This window comes from Pogoniulus pusillus, chromosome 8, assembly GCF_015220805.1.
Source record: "Pogoniulus pusillus isolate bPogPus1 chromosome 8, bPogPus1.pri, whole genome shotgun sequence".
Classification (NCBI taxonomy): domain Eukaryota; kingdom Metazoa; phylum Chordata; class Aves; order Piciformes; family Lybiidae; genus Pogoniulus; species Pogoniulus pusillus.
The window spans coordinates 40,778,513-40,794,544 of NC_087271.1; the positions used below are offsets into that span (position 1 = coordinate 40,778,513).

General features: G+C 54.4%; 1 protein-coding gene across 5 annotated transcripts; it reads right to left on the reverse strand.

Annotated features, from left to right (window-relative positions):
* Positions 1-893: 893 nt before the first annotated feature.
* LOC135177760 (regulator of G-protein signaling 16-like) lies at positions 894-9,620 on the reverse strand. Of its 5 annotated transcripts, none has more exons than XM_064148200.1 (5): positions 9,290-9,620; positions 5,510-5,611; positions 4,759-4,820; positions 3,299-3,465; positions 894-3,018 (listed from the first exon to the last, which is right to left on the reverse strand). In XM_064148200.1, the coding sequence occupies exons 1-5, from the start codon at positions 9,424-9,426 to the stop codon at positions 2,818-2,820; spliced, it is 669 nt and encodes a 222-aa protein (XP_064004270.1). In that variant the 5' UTR covers positions 9,427-9,620; the 3' UTR covers positions 894-2,817. The 5 variants fall into 5 exon arrangements, with proteins under 5 accessions (XP_064004270.1, XP_064004269.1, XP_064004271.1 ...); XM_064148199.1 differs by lacking the exon at positions 9,290-9,620 and adding an exon at positions 7,839-7,880; XM_064148201.1 differs by lacking the exon at positions 9,290-9,620 and adding an exon at positions 6,882-7,052.
* Positions 9,621-16,032: the final 6,412 nt, after the last annotated feature.

A 16,032-nucleotide genomic window follows, 5' to 3' on the forward strand; every position in this document is an offset into this window, starting at 1 on the left:
GATCACACAGGAACACATCTAGGTGGGTCTTGAGTATCTCCAGAGAGGGAGATTCCACACACACCCCTGGGCAGCCTCTTCCAGGGCTCTGTCACCCTCACAGGGAAAAAATTCCTCTTCATGTTTCCATGAAACTTCCTATCACAGAATCAGCCAGGCTGAAAGAGACCTCCAAGCTCATCCAGCCCAACCTAGCACCCAGCCCTGCCTAACCAACCAGACCACGGCACTAAGTGCCCCAGCCAGGCTTGGCTTCAACACCTCCAGCCACAGTGACTCCACCACCTCCCTGGGCAGCCCATTCCAATGCCAATCACTCTCTCTGCCAACAACTTCCTCCTAACATCCAGCCTAGACCTGCCCTGGCACAGCTTGAGGCTGTGTCCCCTTCTTCTGTTGCTGCTTGCCTGGCAGCAGAGCCTAACCCCACCTGGCTACAGCCTCCCTTCAGGGAGCTGCAGACATCAATGAGCTCTGCCCTGAGCCTCCTCTGCTGCAGGCTGCACACCCCCAGCTCCCTCAGCCTCTCCTCACAGGGCTGTGCTCCAGGCCCCTCTCCAGCCTTGCTGCCCTTCTCTGGACACCTTCCAGCACCTCAGCATCTCTCTTGAATGGAGGAGCCCAGAACTGGACACAGCACTCCAGGGGTGGCCTGAGCAGCGCTGAGCACAGGGGCAGAAGAACCTCCCTTGTCTCAGCTTCCACCCATTGCCTTTGTCCTGCCACTCCTGCTGTGAACTGTTGAGTTCCCTTCAGTAAAGCAGCTGCTTCCCCTTCCTTGACACTGCAACTTTCAACGCAGGTGCCCCTCAAGCCACCCAATGCTAGCAGTTTGCTTGGGCGTGCTTTGCAGGTGATGCAAGTTAGACCTAAGAGGCAGAAGCAGCAGACTGTCAGGGGAGGTTCCTCTTGGCACTTTATTTGGCAAGGACGACGCTCCGCTGGCCGCGGCAGGGAGCCCTGCAGCCATTCACTCCGGTGACAGCCAAGAGGGCTCCAGTTGTGACAATAAATAGGAAAACAACCACAGCTTCCCTGTAAACACAGCCAGGACCCGCTGAGACTCGGAGGTAGAACCGGGGTGAGGACGCTGGAAGAGGACTCACCGTAACACCCCCAGACTGGTCCTTGGTCCCTTGCTCTGCGGCAGCAGCCGCGGAAAGCCCGAGCAATGCTGCGCTCCAGCTGCTGCTCAGCGGGGCAAAAGGTGGTTTTCTCAGGAAGGGCTGGGTGCCAGCAGGAGCACCTCCAGGCTTGGTGTTTAGGGGTGAATGGAAGCACATGTGGCAGCCCCAGGCCGTCTCAGGAGGGACTGGTGCTGATAACACATTCCCTATGTCCCAGTGCAGGACACCTGTGGGCTCCCCAGCACCCACCCACACAGCTGCTGGCACCATTGCTGCTGAACAGGGTCCACAGCTTTCCAGAGTGGCTGCAGGATCCAGGCCTGCCTGCTCTTTTCTGAAGAGCTTGCCCCACAGGTATGAGCTGATGCCTGCTGATGCTGCCCACCACGATGCTGAATTCCCAGCACACAGCCCTGTTTGGCTCAGCAACCTGGGTTACTGCTGAAGTGCTGGGGGTGCAGACTGGGTTCACTGTCCCAGAGAACACCAAGCCCAATAAGGTACCAGGGGAAAGCCTCAGGCTTTCTCTCTCAAGTGTAAAAAAATAAGCTTTCAGCAGGATCACTCAGCAAAGTGCCTGATTTACATCACTATTCTCTGTCTAGGACAAGCTGCTAGGCTACGGGATGCCATCCACATCTTCAAGGGGAGAAAGGAACCAGTGTGGACCACAAAGCATCATTACCGTCAGCAGCACCCCACCAAGCTCACTGGAAACCTGCTGCCTTTGACCCCACTGGCAGCTCTTGCCAGGCTGCAACTCTTGCTGCTGCTCATGTACCTTGCTCCATGGCCACAATACAGATCTGTCTGCTCACCTCTCTGAAGCTATCCTATGGGCAAGGTGGGCAGCATGCCAGGTGCTACAACAGCTAAAGTAATTTCATTTACCAGCCCCTGGGAGCAAGGGACATGTGTATGCTTTCAGCAGTGCTCTTCCAATAAATACTACATCATAATGATGGTCAAATAAATAACAGTAGTAATCATCATCATCATCAAAAGTTCTGCAGGTGACCTAAGAACATGTGCCATCGAAAGGTCACGTCACTTAAGCGAGGGATAAAAATGTCACTGCCAGGGATGTGCTGTGCAGGAAGGAGGCGTAGAGCTTTGATGCAGAGCATGCGTAGGAAGCAGCAGGAGGAGGATCTGGGGTTCAGGGGAAGGCAAGTGCAGGGTCCCTCCAGCAGAAAATGCCATCGAGTCTTTTGGACTTCTGCTCTGGCCATTACCTGTAGGAAGAGCCCTGCAGGCAGGTCTGGGGTGGTTGCCCTGGGCACGGTGGGAGTTGCCAGCTCTGCAGGTCAGAGGCAGGGTCCTGAGAGCAGACAGGGGCTCGTCTCTCTGGTTAGGGATGCTCAGGGGATCCAGTCTCTTTATCCTGGGCTTGGAACTCAAATCTGGTTTCTTTCTGTCCCTGTGGTGGTGGGACAGGTCTCCAGCAGGTCTCCAGCCGTGCTGCAAGGGGAGGCATTGGCTTCCTACCTGCTCTGCTCCCACGGGCAGGGAGGACCTCTCTTCCCAGCAGTGTGGTGAGAAGCAGAAAGTGTTTGAGGTCTTGAGAATCCTGCTAAAATGCCAGGACTTTAGCTGAAACCCCACCACATGGACCTCAGCCTTTGTAAACTGTCTCTCTGCCTCTGCCTGGTCCCCTGGCTCCTTCTCCTGTGGTGGCTTCAGGCTCAGGTCAGGTATGTGACCGCTTGCTGATGCCACGGCTGGTGGCCTGCTTGGTCATGTCCTGATAGGAAGCAGACTTCAGGAAGCGAGGGTAGGAGTCCTTCTCCATCAAAGTGCGCGTCTTGGCTTGGGCTTCGTTGAAGCAAGCGGAGGTGGCACCTGAGAGGTTCTTCCTGGTGATCTCCCTGGTTTCGTGGTCAATGTTTACCTACAAGGAAGCAGCAGCCACAAACATTAACTCAACATTAACTCTTCTCCCATGGGAGGACAAAAACTGTTTCCTCCATCATCAGGTGAGGGTGGAGATGCTCACAAGCTTTTATATGCCTTCATCTTGGTAGACCATGCAATGTGGGAAATGGAAGCTCTCATGAGCTAGAGCACATCTTCCCACTGAGCTGAGAGCACTTTAATAAAACCCACCAGGGTGTTTTATTCCTTCCCCACCCTATTCAGTGCCAGAGGACAGAGGCAGAAAACGCTCTCACCTCCCTGGGTGCCTCATTCTGGACAAACTCCTCGAAGATCCTGTTGGCCTTGGAGGCCAGCTTGGTTTTTGACCGGGTCTTTTTGAAGTCCTCACAGGCCAACCAGAAGTCAAGGTTCTCCTCACTGAACTCTGTTTTCAGAAAGGTGTGGAAGGCTGTCACCCCACCTGGGAAAGGGAGAGAAGAGCACTTAGCAGAGGATAGAAGTGGGAGGAGGAAGAGGAGAATGGCTGCCAAAAGTGGTGCTGCCTGCAAGCATCCTGCGAGCATCGCCCTGGGAGCTCAGAGTATGACATCTGCAGATTTCCTTTCCCTCCGGGCAAATTCCACCCTCTGGGATGCTGCTAATTGCTCCCTAGGCTCCAATAAAATCCTTTTCCCACAGACAAGTAATTCTCTGGTTTTATTTATTTGCCCTTTCTGTAATGAGGCTTCAGAGTACTTTCTTTACAGCTTCGGAAAAGAGCTAATTCTACCTAAGCAGAAAGCCACTGACGTAAGGGTTCGCCTGCAGGAGGCCAGCAGTGATGGCTTTGGGCTAATTTCTCAGCTGAGATCTCGGAGCACCGAGATGCTGAGCCGGATGAAGAGCAATTGCAGTGCGGATTTCAGAGCCAGCCTGGGGGCTTGTGTTAAATTACAAAGCTGGAGATGCCTCTTAGCCGTCAGAGCACGCGAGGAAAATGGAAAAGAAACACGTCTAGCCCCAGACTAGCAAGGCAGAAGGACTGTCTGTGGCTGGGGGATAACTTCTAAGGAAGACCACTGCTTTTGAATTAAAATTGGTCACTTCTACCACTGTGTACCTGCTGCAGAGACCAGCACACATAAAAGTGGGCTCAAAAAGAGGGTTAGGGGGCAGGACCTTATGGAAGCCCTGCTCCTCACCGTACTGATAGCGACTATCAGAGGGGGAAACCTCAGTGTATCTCCAGAAGGCAGCTAAATCCCTTCTCCCTGTGGAAGAACCACCCCTGGAAGCACAGGACAGACAGGCAGAGGGCAGCAATGCGGTGTTTTGAGCGACAAAACCTACGGGGAGGTGGCCGCTTTGCTGCGCAAAGCTGAGCATCGAGAGCAGACACCGAGAGCCTCCTCCGGAGCGCGGAGACAGGGCCGGCCACGGCGCAGCATGCCCGTTCGCCACGGCCGAGTGCTGCACAAGGGATGCCCAAGTGGATGCTCCTGTCCTGAGGCAGCAGCCAGGTGTTGGAAGACAGCAATTATGCCTCCCCCAAAAGCACTCAGCCAGAAGAAAAGGGCACAGCATGCAACCAGCCCCATGCATAAACCCTGCTACAGCTGCAAAAAGGCCTCTTTCTAAACCCTAGCCCACCTCATTTGAGGAGCAGATTTCCTCACCCACTGGCTGCAGAAGCACAGTGTGTGTCCCCCCTTGCTCACTGGAGGTGTGCTTGTCCCACATGCTGACCAGGATAAGAAAACAAGATCCTACTCACTTTTACTCTTCAGGAGCTGGTCGAAGGACTCTCTCCATTCGAGTGCCTCTTGTGAGGAGTCTCTGGAAAAGACAAAGGGACATAAGTCGCACTTTGCTGCCCACGACATTTCTCCTGCCCCACAGCTAAAGATGTGGGCACTTCAGCCAAGCAGTCCTGTGACAGGAAACACGGCAAGGGGGGGGAGGGAGCCGCGCTCGGTAGGAAACCAGCGAGACCCTCAGCATCCGTTACCTGTGAGCTCTTTTTCCTTTCTCCCTTTCTTTTACCTTCACGGATGGCTCCCCAGACCTCAGCTCCATAATGCAGCTTTGGGTGGGTAGCTTCTGTAGCTCAGCAAGACCCCCTTTTCAGCTGGTCCAAGCCCAGCAGAGGCTCCTCTGGGAGAAGACACCTTGCCTTCAGCAGCAGTAGCTAGTGTTTTGCTTTAAATGCTGCTTGCGTTGCCTACAGGTCCCAAGCACTGGGCTGAGACACCACTGGGACCGTGGGAGCCCTCCGGGTTTCTTGCCTGTTGCTAATGCCCTGCTCTCTTGTGCCTAATGCCAGAGCATCAGTTCCCCCATCTGATTTTATAAGTGGTGGAGCTCCCAGCGATCCGCCTTCCCTGCCTGCCGGGGTGGGACCTTGGGGAGGGCGAGGGCGCTCTCCTCTCTCTGCTTTGCAGATGGGTAGCAGCAGCCCCCAGGACAGCCTCGTCCGCTGGGACCTGCCCCGGGCTGAACCTGGGACACGGCACCGCTCGGCTTACCTCCACCTGGAGCTCAGCTGCAGCTTGCCAGAGGTCCTGATCCTGTGTCCCAGCTCTGGTTTGTGAAGCAGAATCCCTAAGCGGGTCTTCAGATCCTTGGCTCTGGAAGGAAGGGGGGAGGTGGGTTTGTTGGACTACTGGAGTGCTGCCGCCACCCCACCCCTCCTGTCCCGCAGGGGCTGCACCCCACACACCCGCCACAGTTTGGAGGGGCAGCCCTCTCTCCTCGGCTTCAGATGCTTCTTTGCCTTCTGATGTATGAAATAAATGCATCTCCAATTGCTGTTTCTGCTCCCTGGCAACAGCGCTCAGCAGTGCATTAAGCCCAGGGGATGGCTACCTCCTGCTCCCTCCCCAGGTAGCACCGCACACATTTATGCAGCACGGTTAGCTTTTTCCTCGGGGGCAGGTAGCAGAGCAGCTGTTGAGAGCCCAGATGGAGTCCCCACAGCCCCCCGCAGCTCCTCGAAGCCAGCCTGGCTTCTTTCCCCGTCCCCATCTCCCATCAGTGCCAAAGGAAAAACAGTGATTGCTTTTCTGCTCGTCAGAGCAGGAGCATCTCCTTGCTGCGAAGCTCCTGCGGCAGGGCTGATTCTCCCATGTCTTGTTTTTTTGGGGCGCCCCTGAGTCACCCAGGGCCTGCCATGGAGATGGCCACGCTCCCCACTGGTATCACCCACCTACCCCATGCCTTCGAGACTCGGTGAGCCCCGCGTCGGCACACGATGCTCCTGTGCCAGAACCCCGGTGCGAGAGCCTGGGATGCTACTGCCTGTCACCACAGCTCTGCGATGCTGGCACCTCCCTGCCGGGAGGGTTCTGCAGCAATCCAGCAGGAGCTGCTGCTAAATGGGCTCCGCTCCCTAGGGTCCCCCCGAGGCAGCTCATGGTCTCGCTGCTCTTTGTGTGCAGCAGCTCATTCCCGCACCCCAGGGCACTCACGTTAAAAACAAGAAGTGTTTAAATGTCAAGCCAGCGACGTGTAGCCATGTTTGGCAGGAGGAGCAACGTGTCACTTAACATTTCGACCCTGCTGCTGCCAACTTAAACCAAGTTCTGCGGAGCGGGAGAAACAGCCCTCGGGGGTTTATACCCCCAGCCACGGGCAGGGCAGCCCTCTCCAGCCTCTTCTGCCTCTGCGTCTGTCACCTCTCTGTTCCCCTCCTGGGGAGCAGAACGGACGCAGCCAAAACAAATCACTCGGCCAGTCCTTCGCTGCCTGTCTCCTTGTGGTCTGCACCCCACTTTCTACTGGAACACACCACCTCAGGCAGCAGCAGCAGCAGTGGCTGACCCAGCCTCTCCGAAGTTAGGTGCGTCTTTTCCAGAGAACCCTCTGCATCCCAGACCTGCGGCGTGGCGAAGCCCTTACCTTTCCAGGCAAGTGATAGGGAGCGCGGCTAAACCCCGGCACATGCTGAGAGCCGGGCACCCAGGTACCCAGCAACTCATCAGGTCCTTAACGGTGCTGGCCGGGCTGTGCAACAGGCAGCTGTGGCAGCACCTGCGCCCACGGTTGCGTGCTGTCGGCTGGAGAAGCAGCAAGGAGCCGCGCTTTATATGGGGTGGGAGGCGGGAGTGCTGGGAGGGGGCCCCAGCTTCCCTCCAGCCAACCAAAAGCTGCTTTGGCAGAGCCTGGTGAAGATAGCAGCTTAGGTAGGGTGTTAGGGTTGGGTTTTTTTTCCTTTTGTGCTGGAAAAGGAGGGGGGAGTAGGAGGCCCAAGCTTGTCCTTGAGCATCACACTCATAGCTGCTTCCTTGATAACAGGAAAAAACAGGCTGGTTTCCACCGACGCGCTGAGTAACCGCGGGCAACGCAGACGGGGAGAGCCAGAGGGACAGGACAGACGCCGTACGCAGCACATTGTCAGCTCTGTCCTGCTGCCCGAGGACTTCCAGCACCACATCGCAGCAGAGGCTGGTGAGACACCGGCACAGGCCACCCAGAGCAGTTGTGATGCCCCCTCTCCAGAGGTGTTCAAGGCCAGGCTGGTGGGGCTGTGAGCAACCTGGTCTAGAGGAAGGTGTCCCTGCCCAAGGTGGGCGGGGGAGAAGGGGTTGTAACTACATGATCTTAAAGGTCCCTTTCAACTAAAACCATTCTATTACTCCTCAGGTGGTTTCAGCAGAGGATGCCAGTCCCCAGCAGAGTCAGGCTGGCTTGCAGCATCCCAGGGGCAGATCCAAAGTCTAGGGGAAGGGTTGTGCTCCCCAGGGCAATACAACACTTCCCCTTGCCCTGCAGAGAGCAGAAGGATGTAATGTCTCCTCACCCCCCCATATCACACTGCCAGTCCACTGCTAGAGTAAATAAGGGTTGATGTCTGACCTCACCTGCTGGCAGAGGCTGCACGTCATCGTGAATTCTCTGCTGGCATGTGGTGGGAGAAGAGAAGTGGAGGAGATGCACATCAAAGGAAGTCTGAGCAAAGCCTGGAAAAGTATCTTACCAAAGTGATCTTAATGGGCACTGAAGAGACTAAAAGCAGGGAAGGTGCTGGAAACTGGAGGGATAGGACTGAACTAGCAAATCAATCAAAGGTTGAAGTGATAAAGTGAAACCAACATCAGACACTGTGCACCAGCAAAGCTCATGAAGCAGAGCTCCATGAAGAAACAATAGGTCCCCCATGCCAAGGTCAGGCTCATGGAAAGTCCCTCAGAGCTGCTCTCCTTGTAGTTCTCCACGTGGTGCCTCTGGGAGGGAGCAACCCTGAACTCCCCTGCACATGGCTGTGCCAGAACAAAGGCAAGAGCTGCCATCTCCACTCCTCCTCCTTTCCTTTCCTTTCCTTTCCTTTCCTTTCCTTTCCTTTCCTTTCCTTTCCTTTCCTTTCCTTTCCTTTCCTTTCCTTTCCTTTCCTTTCCTTTCCTTTCCTTTCCTTTCCTTTCCTTTCCTTTCCTTTCCTTTCCTTTCCTTTCCTTTCCTACCTACTTAGTCCCTGCTATGACCAGCTCCACCAGCAGCACAGACACTTTCCCAGAGCTCAGGTTGTCTTCTGCTCTTGCTGCCTGCATTAATCACATGCAAGACATAGCCAGAGTGCCTTGCCCATGGGAGACGAGCCGTGCCAGGGAAGGTGGCAGCACACAGCCACCTGAGGCTGGGGAGAAAGGCTCCTCTTGAGAGGCCATTGAGAGCAAGAGGATAGCAGGATGGGAGACTTTCAGAGGAGCATCAGGCACCTCAGCTCCCCCTAACAGAAACAGGGACTCTTCCACCTACCACCCAGAAAAAGCCACTGAATTGCCTTGCCCGTGGCTAGCCAGAAAAGATGCATCAGGACTAATGACCAAAGATGTGTTTTTAGCTCCTCTCTTGGCTTTCATGACAAGAGCAGCCTTTTCTCTGGCACCTCTGGGGTTTTTCACTTGAGTAAACAGGTTTAAGGCTTGGTTAGCAGATATTCAAGTACAGATAAACACTTGGAGCTACAGAAAGCTCTAGTCCATGTCTTCCCTGTGCCTTAAAACTGTGACTGGAGCAGTGAATCTGGGGAAAGGAGGAGATGAGTAAGGGTGAGAGGGCTGTAAGGTTGCCTTTGCCTATATGGATGCTAAGAAGGTCTGTGCATGCCCACACTGTGCATCTAACACAGGTTTTGGAAGTGCTTAGCCACATCAGCCTGGTGCTCCACCCCGTATCACTGCCATGTTGGGAACACTGGTGTTGCAGCAGCAGGGCCATGCTGATGTGAGTATGGGCTCCTGGGACCCACAGGAGAGGGTCACATCCAGGTTTTTGGCCAGTGACCATGCACCCACACCCTTTGCACTCACCTCCCAGCTGCAGCAGTTGCCAACTCACTGGGCCTGGAGTAGTGATGCCACTTCTCTGTCACCAGTATCCGTACCTCCTTCACAGTTCTCCACACAGAAGCAGTGCTCAGCAACGCCCTGGCATTGTTTTGTTTCATCACTCTGGGACATGTCTGGTGTTAAGCAGGACTTGTCTGTGACCTTTTCCCCTTTAAAACTGTGCCCATGTGCTGCAGCCCTTTCTACCTATGGATTTGCCATCACAGGATGAGCTGGCGACTCTCCTTGGTGTTTGAAGCATCCCCTGAGCACGTCATGCCAAGAAGACCTCCGGGAGCCTGGGCACACGTAACAGACACACAGGACAGATGACTTCTGGCAGCAAGTCCATGGTCCCTGTGATACTGGCTGTGCTGAGAGCCATGTGCTGCTTGAAGTAGCCAGGGAAATGTAACTGCGTAGCAAAACACAGCTGGGATGTCAGCAGCAGCCATAGCCCATGGGAGAGAAGCACGGGTGATGTCAGCCAGAGCAGGGGAACTCTGCACCCCTCTGCCTCGGTGCTACAGCCTGCTGAGATCTCTGCTTTGGCTCCTGTCTCCCTGCTGCTTCACCCCACCAAAATAAAATGCATTGAGTAAGCACGTGTGTGGTTTCAGCTTGTCCCCTTTGTATCAGCTTTTGAGACACTTGGCTCAGGTGAGTCAAAGCTTAGGAAAAGCTGAAGTGAGGAAATGCCTGCAGCAGGAGCTTGGTCCCCATGGGAGACACAGATCCCTATAAACCTCAGTGTGAGGGAAAAGAATCAATCAGTTATCAGCTGGACTTGATCTTAAAGGTCACTTCCAACCCAAAGGATTCTGTGATTCTATAAAGGCTGTATCTTCTTGGGCACCATGGTCCCTCAACCAGAAGGTGCATAAAGCACACTGGAAATGCCACGCTCACAGCGAAGTCCCACACCCGGGTGTCCCGACGGGCGCATGGCTCTGGGAACACAGTGCCAGTAGCACACACGTGGGCCTGAGCCCAGCTGCAGGAACGGTGTCAGGCTGCTCTGGCAACATCTTCTCTCACCAAGTTTGGGACAGACCTGCTCGCTCTGCCGTATCCACCAAGCCTCCAGCTGGCAGCTCTGCTCCCTTGGGGCAGCTTCTTTAACTCTCCCCTTAGACGGCAGATCCTCGCCCTGGGGAGATGCTGTCCAGGGACGGGCACCTCGCCAGCCTGGGACACAGTAGGTGCAGTATTTCACAACGCAGAGCTCTTCAGTAGGGTTATGCAATACCCTCTGTGCCCAACGACAAATGTGTACTCAGATGTCTTCATGCTGCTCTATATCTAATTTAATTACGTGCTTCCTGTCTCATTTAGCTTAGCAGGCTCCCGCGGCTCCAGCTCGCTTGCCTGCATTATCAGTCCTTGTTTTGGAACACAAAAAGCTCATCTGTGTTGCAACGCCTGGGGCTGGGCTCCCTTCCCGTAATGGTGCTGCAGCTCTGCCGGCACGAAACTCATCTCCCATCCATAGGGACTGGCCCTCCTGGGGCTTCATCTCGCCCAGGGAGGTCCCAGCAAGCCAAGCAGGGTGCGTGGCAGGGGTTCTGCGTGCTTGGGCTGGGAGCTGCCGGGACTGCGGAGGCAGCTGTGGTGGAAGAGCTGCACCTGCACTGGGAGTGGTACAGCTCTAGGCTTCCCCATCACAAGCAAACCACAAAACCTCTCAGCCCCAGGTACTGCTGCTGGGTTTGTTCCTGGGATAGTACTTCTGGAGTGCCAGAAAGCCTGGAAAACAGGAAAATAAGCTTCCCAGCCCCAGTGCTGCACAAACGAGGCAGGTAGCAAGGAACTAAGGACTGGTGCAAAGCGTCCTTGCACATTCACTCTCCACAGCTGCCTGAAGGGAGGCTGCCGTGAGGTGGGTGTTGGTCTCTTCTCCCAAGCAGCTAGGTATAGAGCAAGAGGGAATGGCCTCAAGCTGCACCTGGGAAGGTTTAGGCTGGACATTAGGAAAAAGTTTTTCCCTGAAAGGGTTGCCAGGCACTGGAACAGGCTGAGGCATCATCTCTGGGCATGTTTAAAACCACGTAGGTGTGGTGCTTGGGGTTGTGGCTCAGCGGTGGACTTGGTAGAGCAGGGTTAGCAGTTAGGTTTGATGATCTTGAATGTCTTTTCCAGCCTAAATGACTCTATGTGCCCCAAAGCACAACCAAGCTCTAAGGAGAGTTTCTAGTACCAGGTACTCTTGCATTTTCATGTGGTTTGAGTGGAATAAGGTGAGGATACAGAAATGCATAGGAAGAGGAGAGCAGGGAGTAGGAGAGGAAGAGCCAAGCTGAGCCACACTGCTAAACTCTCACCACACTGCAGATGTGGGCCAGGCAGGCTCACTGAGGAGCCCAACCTTGTGTGTCCTAAAGCAATGGGGGCCCACAGAGATGACCATGAAGAATGGTAAACCTTGATGACAGGACCAAGCACTCCCTGCATTGCTTCAGCAGAGACTGAGAGAGTCCTATACATGAAATCAGGGACATGCTGAATGCAAAGGAGTAGAAGAGAGAGACTTCAAGGCACTGCTCACGCTGCACAGCCCCTTCCTCCAACAGCAAGCTCGTGTGAAGCTCTGGTGATGTTTAAGGGGAGATGTAGGCAAAGGAGACACGAGAAATGGGTGCTGGCAGGGGATCATCTGAGACAAGAGGTTGCTGCTGTGCAGGCAGGAGTGTGATAACACTCAGAAGTGGCAATGGTGCCTAGGAGGACTGGAGAAGCCAATGTGGCTGCACCAGCAACAACATGTTTGCAAGGGGTCCCCGAGAGCACCGGTGCAGCTACAGAGAAGGACCTAAGAGTCCTGGTGAACAAGGCAGCTACAAGCCAGCACATCACAAACAACACCTCCAGCAGATTGAGAGATGATCTTCTAACCCTCTGCCCTGCCCTAGTGAGGCCACACCTGGAATAGTGTGCCCAGGTCTGGGCTCATCAGTTCAAGAGAAACTGGAAACGACTGGAGAGAGTCCAGCAGAGGCTACCAGGATGCTGAGGGGACTGGAGCACCTCTGCAACGAGGAAAGGCTGAGAGACCCGGGGCTGTTCAGCCTGGAGAGGACTGGGAGGGCATCTTGTCAATGTTTATCAATATCTAAAGGGTGCAGGTCATGAGTAGCGGGCAGGACTCTATTCAGTGGTATCCAGAAACAGGACAAGAGGAAAGAAACACAAACTGGAGCCCAGGAGGTTCCATCTGAAGATGAAAAAAAACCCAAAACTTCTTTCCTGTGAGGGTGCTGGAGCACTGGATCAAACTGCCCAGAGAGGCTGGGAAGCCTCTTTCTCTATAGAGATTCAAAACCCAGCTGAATGAGATCCTGGGCAACCTGTTCTGTATGTCCCTGCTTTAACAGGGAGATTAGACTCGATGATCTCCAGAGGTCCCTTCCAACCCTCATCATTCTGTTATTGTGTTTACAGGTGAGCCACACTTCATCCACACCCCCTTGCTCAGGATGACTCACACACACCCCACATTGCAGGAGGGGGCAACACAGAATCAGTCAGGGCTGGAAGAGACCACAAGGATCAGCCAGTTCCAACCCACCTGCCATGCCCAGGGACACCCTACCCTAGAGCAGGCTGCACACAGCCTCAGCCAGCCTGGCCTCAAACACCTCCAGCCATGGGGCCTCAACCACCTCCCTGGGCAACCCATTCCAGCCTCTCACCACTCTCATGCTCAACAGCTTCCTCCCCACCTCCAGCCTGACTCTCCTCACCTCCAGCCTTGCTCCATTCCCCCCAGTCCTGTCACTCCCTGTTAGCCTCAAAAGTCCCTCCCCAGCTGCCCACACAGCCAGCAGCACTTGTCCCTTGGCAGCTTCTGTGCAACAACAGGTCCTGAGCCCAGCCCGTGGGGCACTGAATTGCTTTGCCAACAGCAGCACACTCAGAGCGCTGCCGCTGCAGCACGAGAGGAAATATCTGCCCTGGAAATTTGCAGCAGTGCGGAAAGAGATTATGGAAATAAAATAATAAAATCATAATTATATTAAAAAATCATTAAAAAACCCTGGAATCACAAATGAGCTTTCCCAGGGGCAGCTGTTAACCTCCCTGCTCACGTGCTCGCTCCTGCACAGCGCCGGCGCACATCTGCGTGGGGGAGAGGGATTTGACAGCAGGTATTTTTAAACCTTCACTTGCTGTTCCTGGCATCTGCTCTTTAAAGCCACTGAGCAGCAAAAGAATAAAAAGGAAGGGGGGAAAATAAATAAAAAATACCCAACAAAGATGATGGCTAAATATATCCTAACTAAGAGGAGAGACAGAGCAGCTCTAATGGCAGAGCCTTCCTTGGATGCATGCAAATTGCTTTGGCTCAGAGACAGGCTTTAAAGGGGAGAAGCAGCAGATGAAAAGGGGAAAAAATAGTAGAAGGGAAGAGAATTGGGGTAAAAAAAGGGGGCATAGAAAAAAACAGAGGGGGTGATAAATTCCAGCGCAGCAATTTCAAGGGGAAAACAGCCTTGATTCATTTTTGGGTTTAAATTCAAACCTGTGCAGACCACATAGCAAAGGCCTTTTGGCCAAGAAGAATCCAGGTCACTGCTCTCCCTCACTTACCAGGCTTGCTCAGGAGGTGATCTGCTCGGCCTCAGCCCTTCCTCCTTGGAGCTTTCTCCTCCCTCCGTTCTCCTCACTCTGCCACGGATCTCCCACCATGAGACTTCCCCTTAACATCTAAACAACCTCCCCCAGCTGCCCTCGCTCTGGTCTTTGCCTCTGCCCCTGCTAACCCTTCCCTCTTTAGTACCCAGGATTGCCTTCAGCTGCTGCCCAACCCTCCCCAGCAAGCCCAGGCTCCTCCAGACTCCCTGAAATGGTCCTCAAAATTCACTGAGTCACTCTGACTATTCCAGCTCTTGCTCATGTATGCCCTGGTCCCAGAGGTGCTTTCTCTGTTTGCTGAGCCACTCCTTACCTTTCCCTTCCTTACTAGTTCAGCCCCATCCCCACTAGGCTTTGCTGGTGGCTCCCCAGCCTAGCCCAGCTTGTTTCTCCCCAGTTTATGCCCCGAGGAGGGGTCAAGGCCAGACCTTGATGCAAGATGCCTACTGGAGCCTGCCTTTGCTTTTTCTAGGTTGGAGGAAGCATCTGCTTGCGTCTCATGGCCTGAGCATGGTTGATCCATCCACACTGCTGCCTTTGCTGGGGGACCCTGCTCACATCCCCTCCACCGCCAGTCCTGCCACAGGGAGCAGACCTGGCACTTGCTTTCTCCCTTGGCACGATGGAAATGCTGCCAGCAGGGCAGGCGGGAGCCATGCCACCCGCAGCACTGGTGCGTGGGACAGGCTGGAGCCGCAGCTGTGCCGCCTTCACCACAGCCACTTCTGCCTGCCTTTCACTGGGGTTCATGGGCTGATAGAGTGTTTTGCTCTGCAGCCATCACTGCAGGGTGCATATGGAGGCTGCCAGGCTGGAGGGAGCCCAATGGCTGTCTCTGCAGTCCCGTGTCCCCACACCAGCCTGCTAGCAGGGAGTGTAGGGCTTGGCTTCCCATTCTTCCCCTGGAGCATGGCTCAGCAAGCATTTACCTGCTACTGTGGAACTGGCCTCTCCTCCAGGAAGGTGTTGCAGGTTCATGTGTGCTCCCACGAGGTGCCTGGCTCAACAGAGGAGATAATTTGTGTGCTCACATCACCCACCCACCCTCACTGGCCATTACCATCCTCAGTGCTGCCTGCTTACCTGGGCTGGAGCCAATTCTCCTGCTCTGCTCCAGCTCCAGTTAGTCCCTGGGCAGACACCATCAGGCCCTTGCTGTGAGGAAAGTTTTCAGCAATCTTCTCCAAGAACAACAGCTTCTGCTGCTGGTTGCACTCAGGCCCTTGGCTTTGGGGATTGAGGTGGGTAATCCACTACAGGCAGCAGCAGAGTGTACCCAGAAAAGGACAGTGTTCATGGGATGTTAGGGGTTGGAAGGGACCTCCATCGAGTCCAACCCACCCTGCCAGAGCAGAACCATAGAATCTAGCTCAGGTCACACAGCAACGCATCCAGGTGGGTCTTGAAAGTCTCCAGAGAAGGAGACTCCACAACTTCTCTGGGCAGCCTGTTCCAGTGCTCCATGACCCTTACAGCAAAGAAGTTCCTCCTCATATAGTGGTGTAATGGTGGTAAACTCTTCAGATTTGCCTTTCTTGTAATCCCCTAGATACTAGTGATAACGTTTTTGACTCAGATCTCCAAGCTGTACCTCTAAGGAGAATGGATCTAAATTCCTTCAAGAGAGGAGACTGCTCAGAGTTAATGCAGCCCTTCATTGGCCCAACCAGCATGTTTGCACCAGTGAAACCAGCACACAGAAGAATGAGGCAGGGCTGAAGAAGGCATAAACTTCTCCCATCCTTTTCCTCCTCAGCAATTCTCCTAGGAGATACCCCTCCATCCCCACATCCACAACTCTCACCTTCCACATGGGAACACACACTCAACCCACACTTTTTCAGACAGGCAGAGAGGAGGTAGCCTCAGGCTGTTTATTGTGACCTCACAGTCTCTATACAGTAGAGGTGAGTAGCACTGTACAATGTGGTGATACAACTTGGGGGATATTGTTGCCAGGCAGACATCTGGTGTGGCTGGGGAGCTTCTCCAGCCTCAGAAGGGAAGCAAACAAGCAGCTAGTGCAGAGGGAAGGTCGGACCAAACCCGAGCCCATGCCTTCCCCTGCATGGGAAGCAATCAGCCTGAACATT

What these genes read in the sequence shown, in the direction of transcription:
- LOC135177760 (XM_064148200.1), bottom strand. Translation starts at nt 9,426, where the DNA reads ATGAAACAAAACAATGCCAGGGCGTTGCTGAGCACTGCTTCTGTGTGG. An exon ending in CCAGCTCCTGAAGAGTAAAA is followed by an intron (nt 3,466 to 4,758) that starts GTGAGTAGGATC and finishes TCCCTTTCCCAG; the next exon opens with GTGGGGTGACAGCCTTCCAC. An exon ending in AGAATGAGGCACCCAGGGAG is followed by an intron (nt 3,019 to 3,298) that starts GTGAGAGCGTTT and finishes GCTTCCTTGTAG; the next exon opens with GTAAACATTGACCACGAAAC.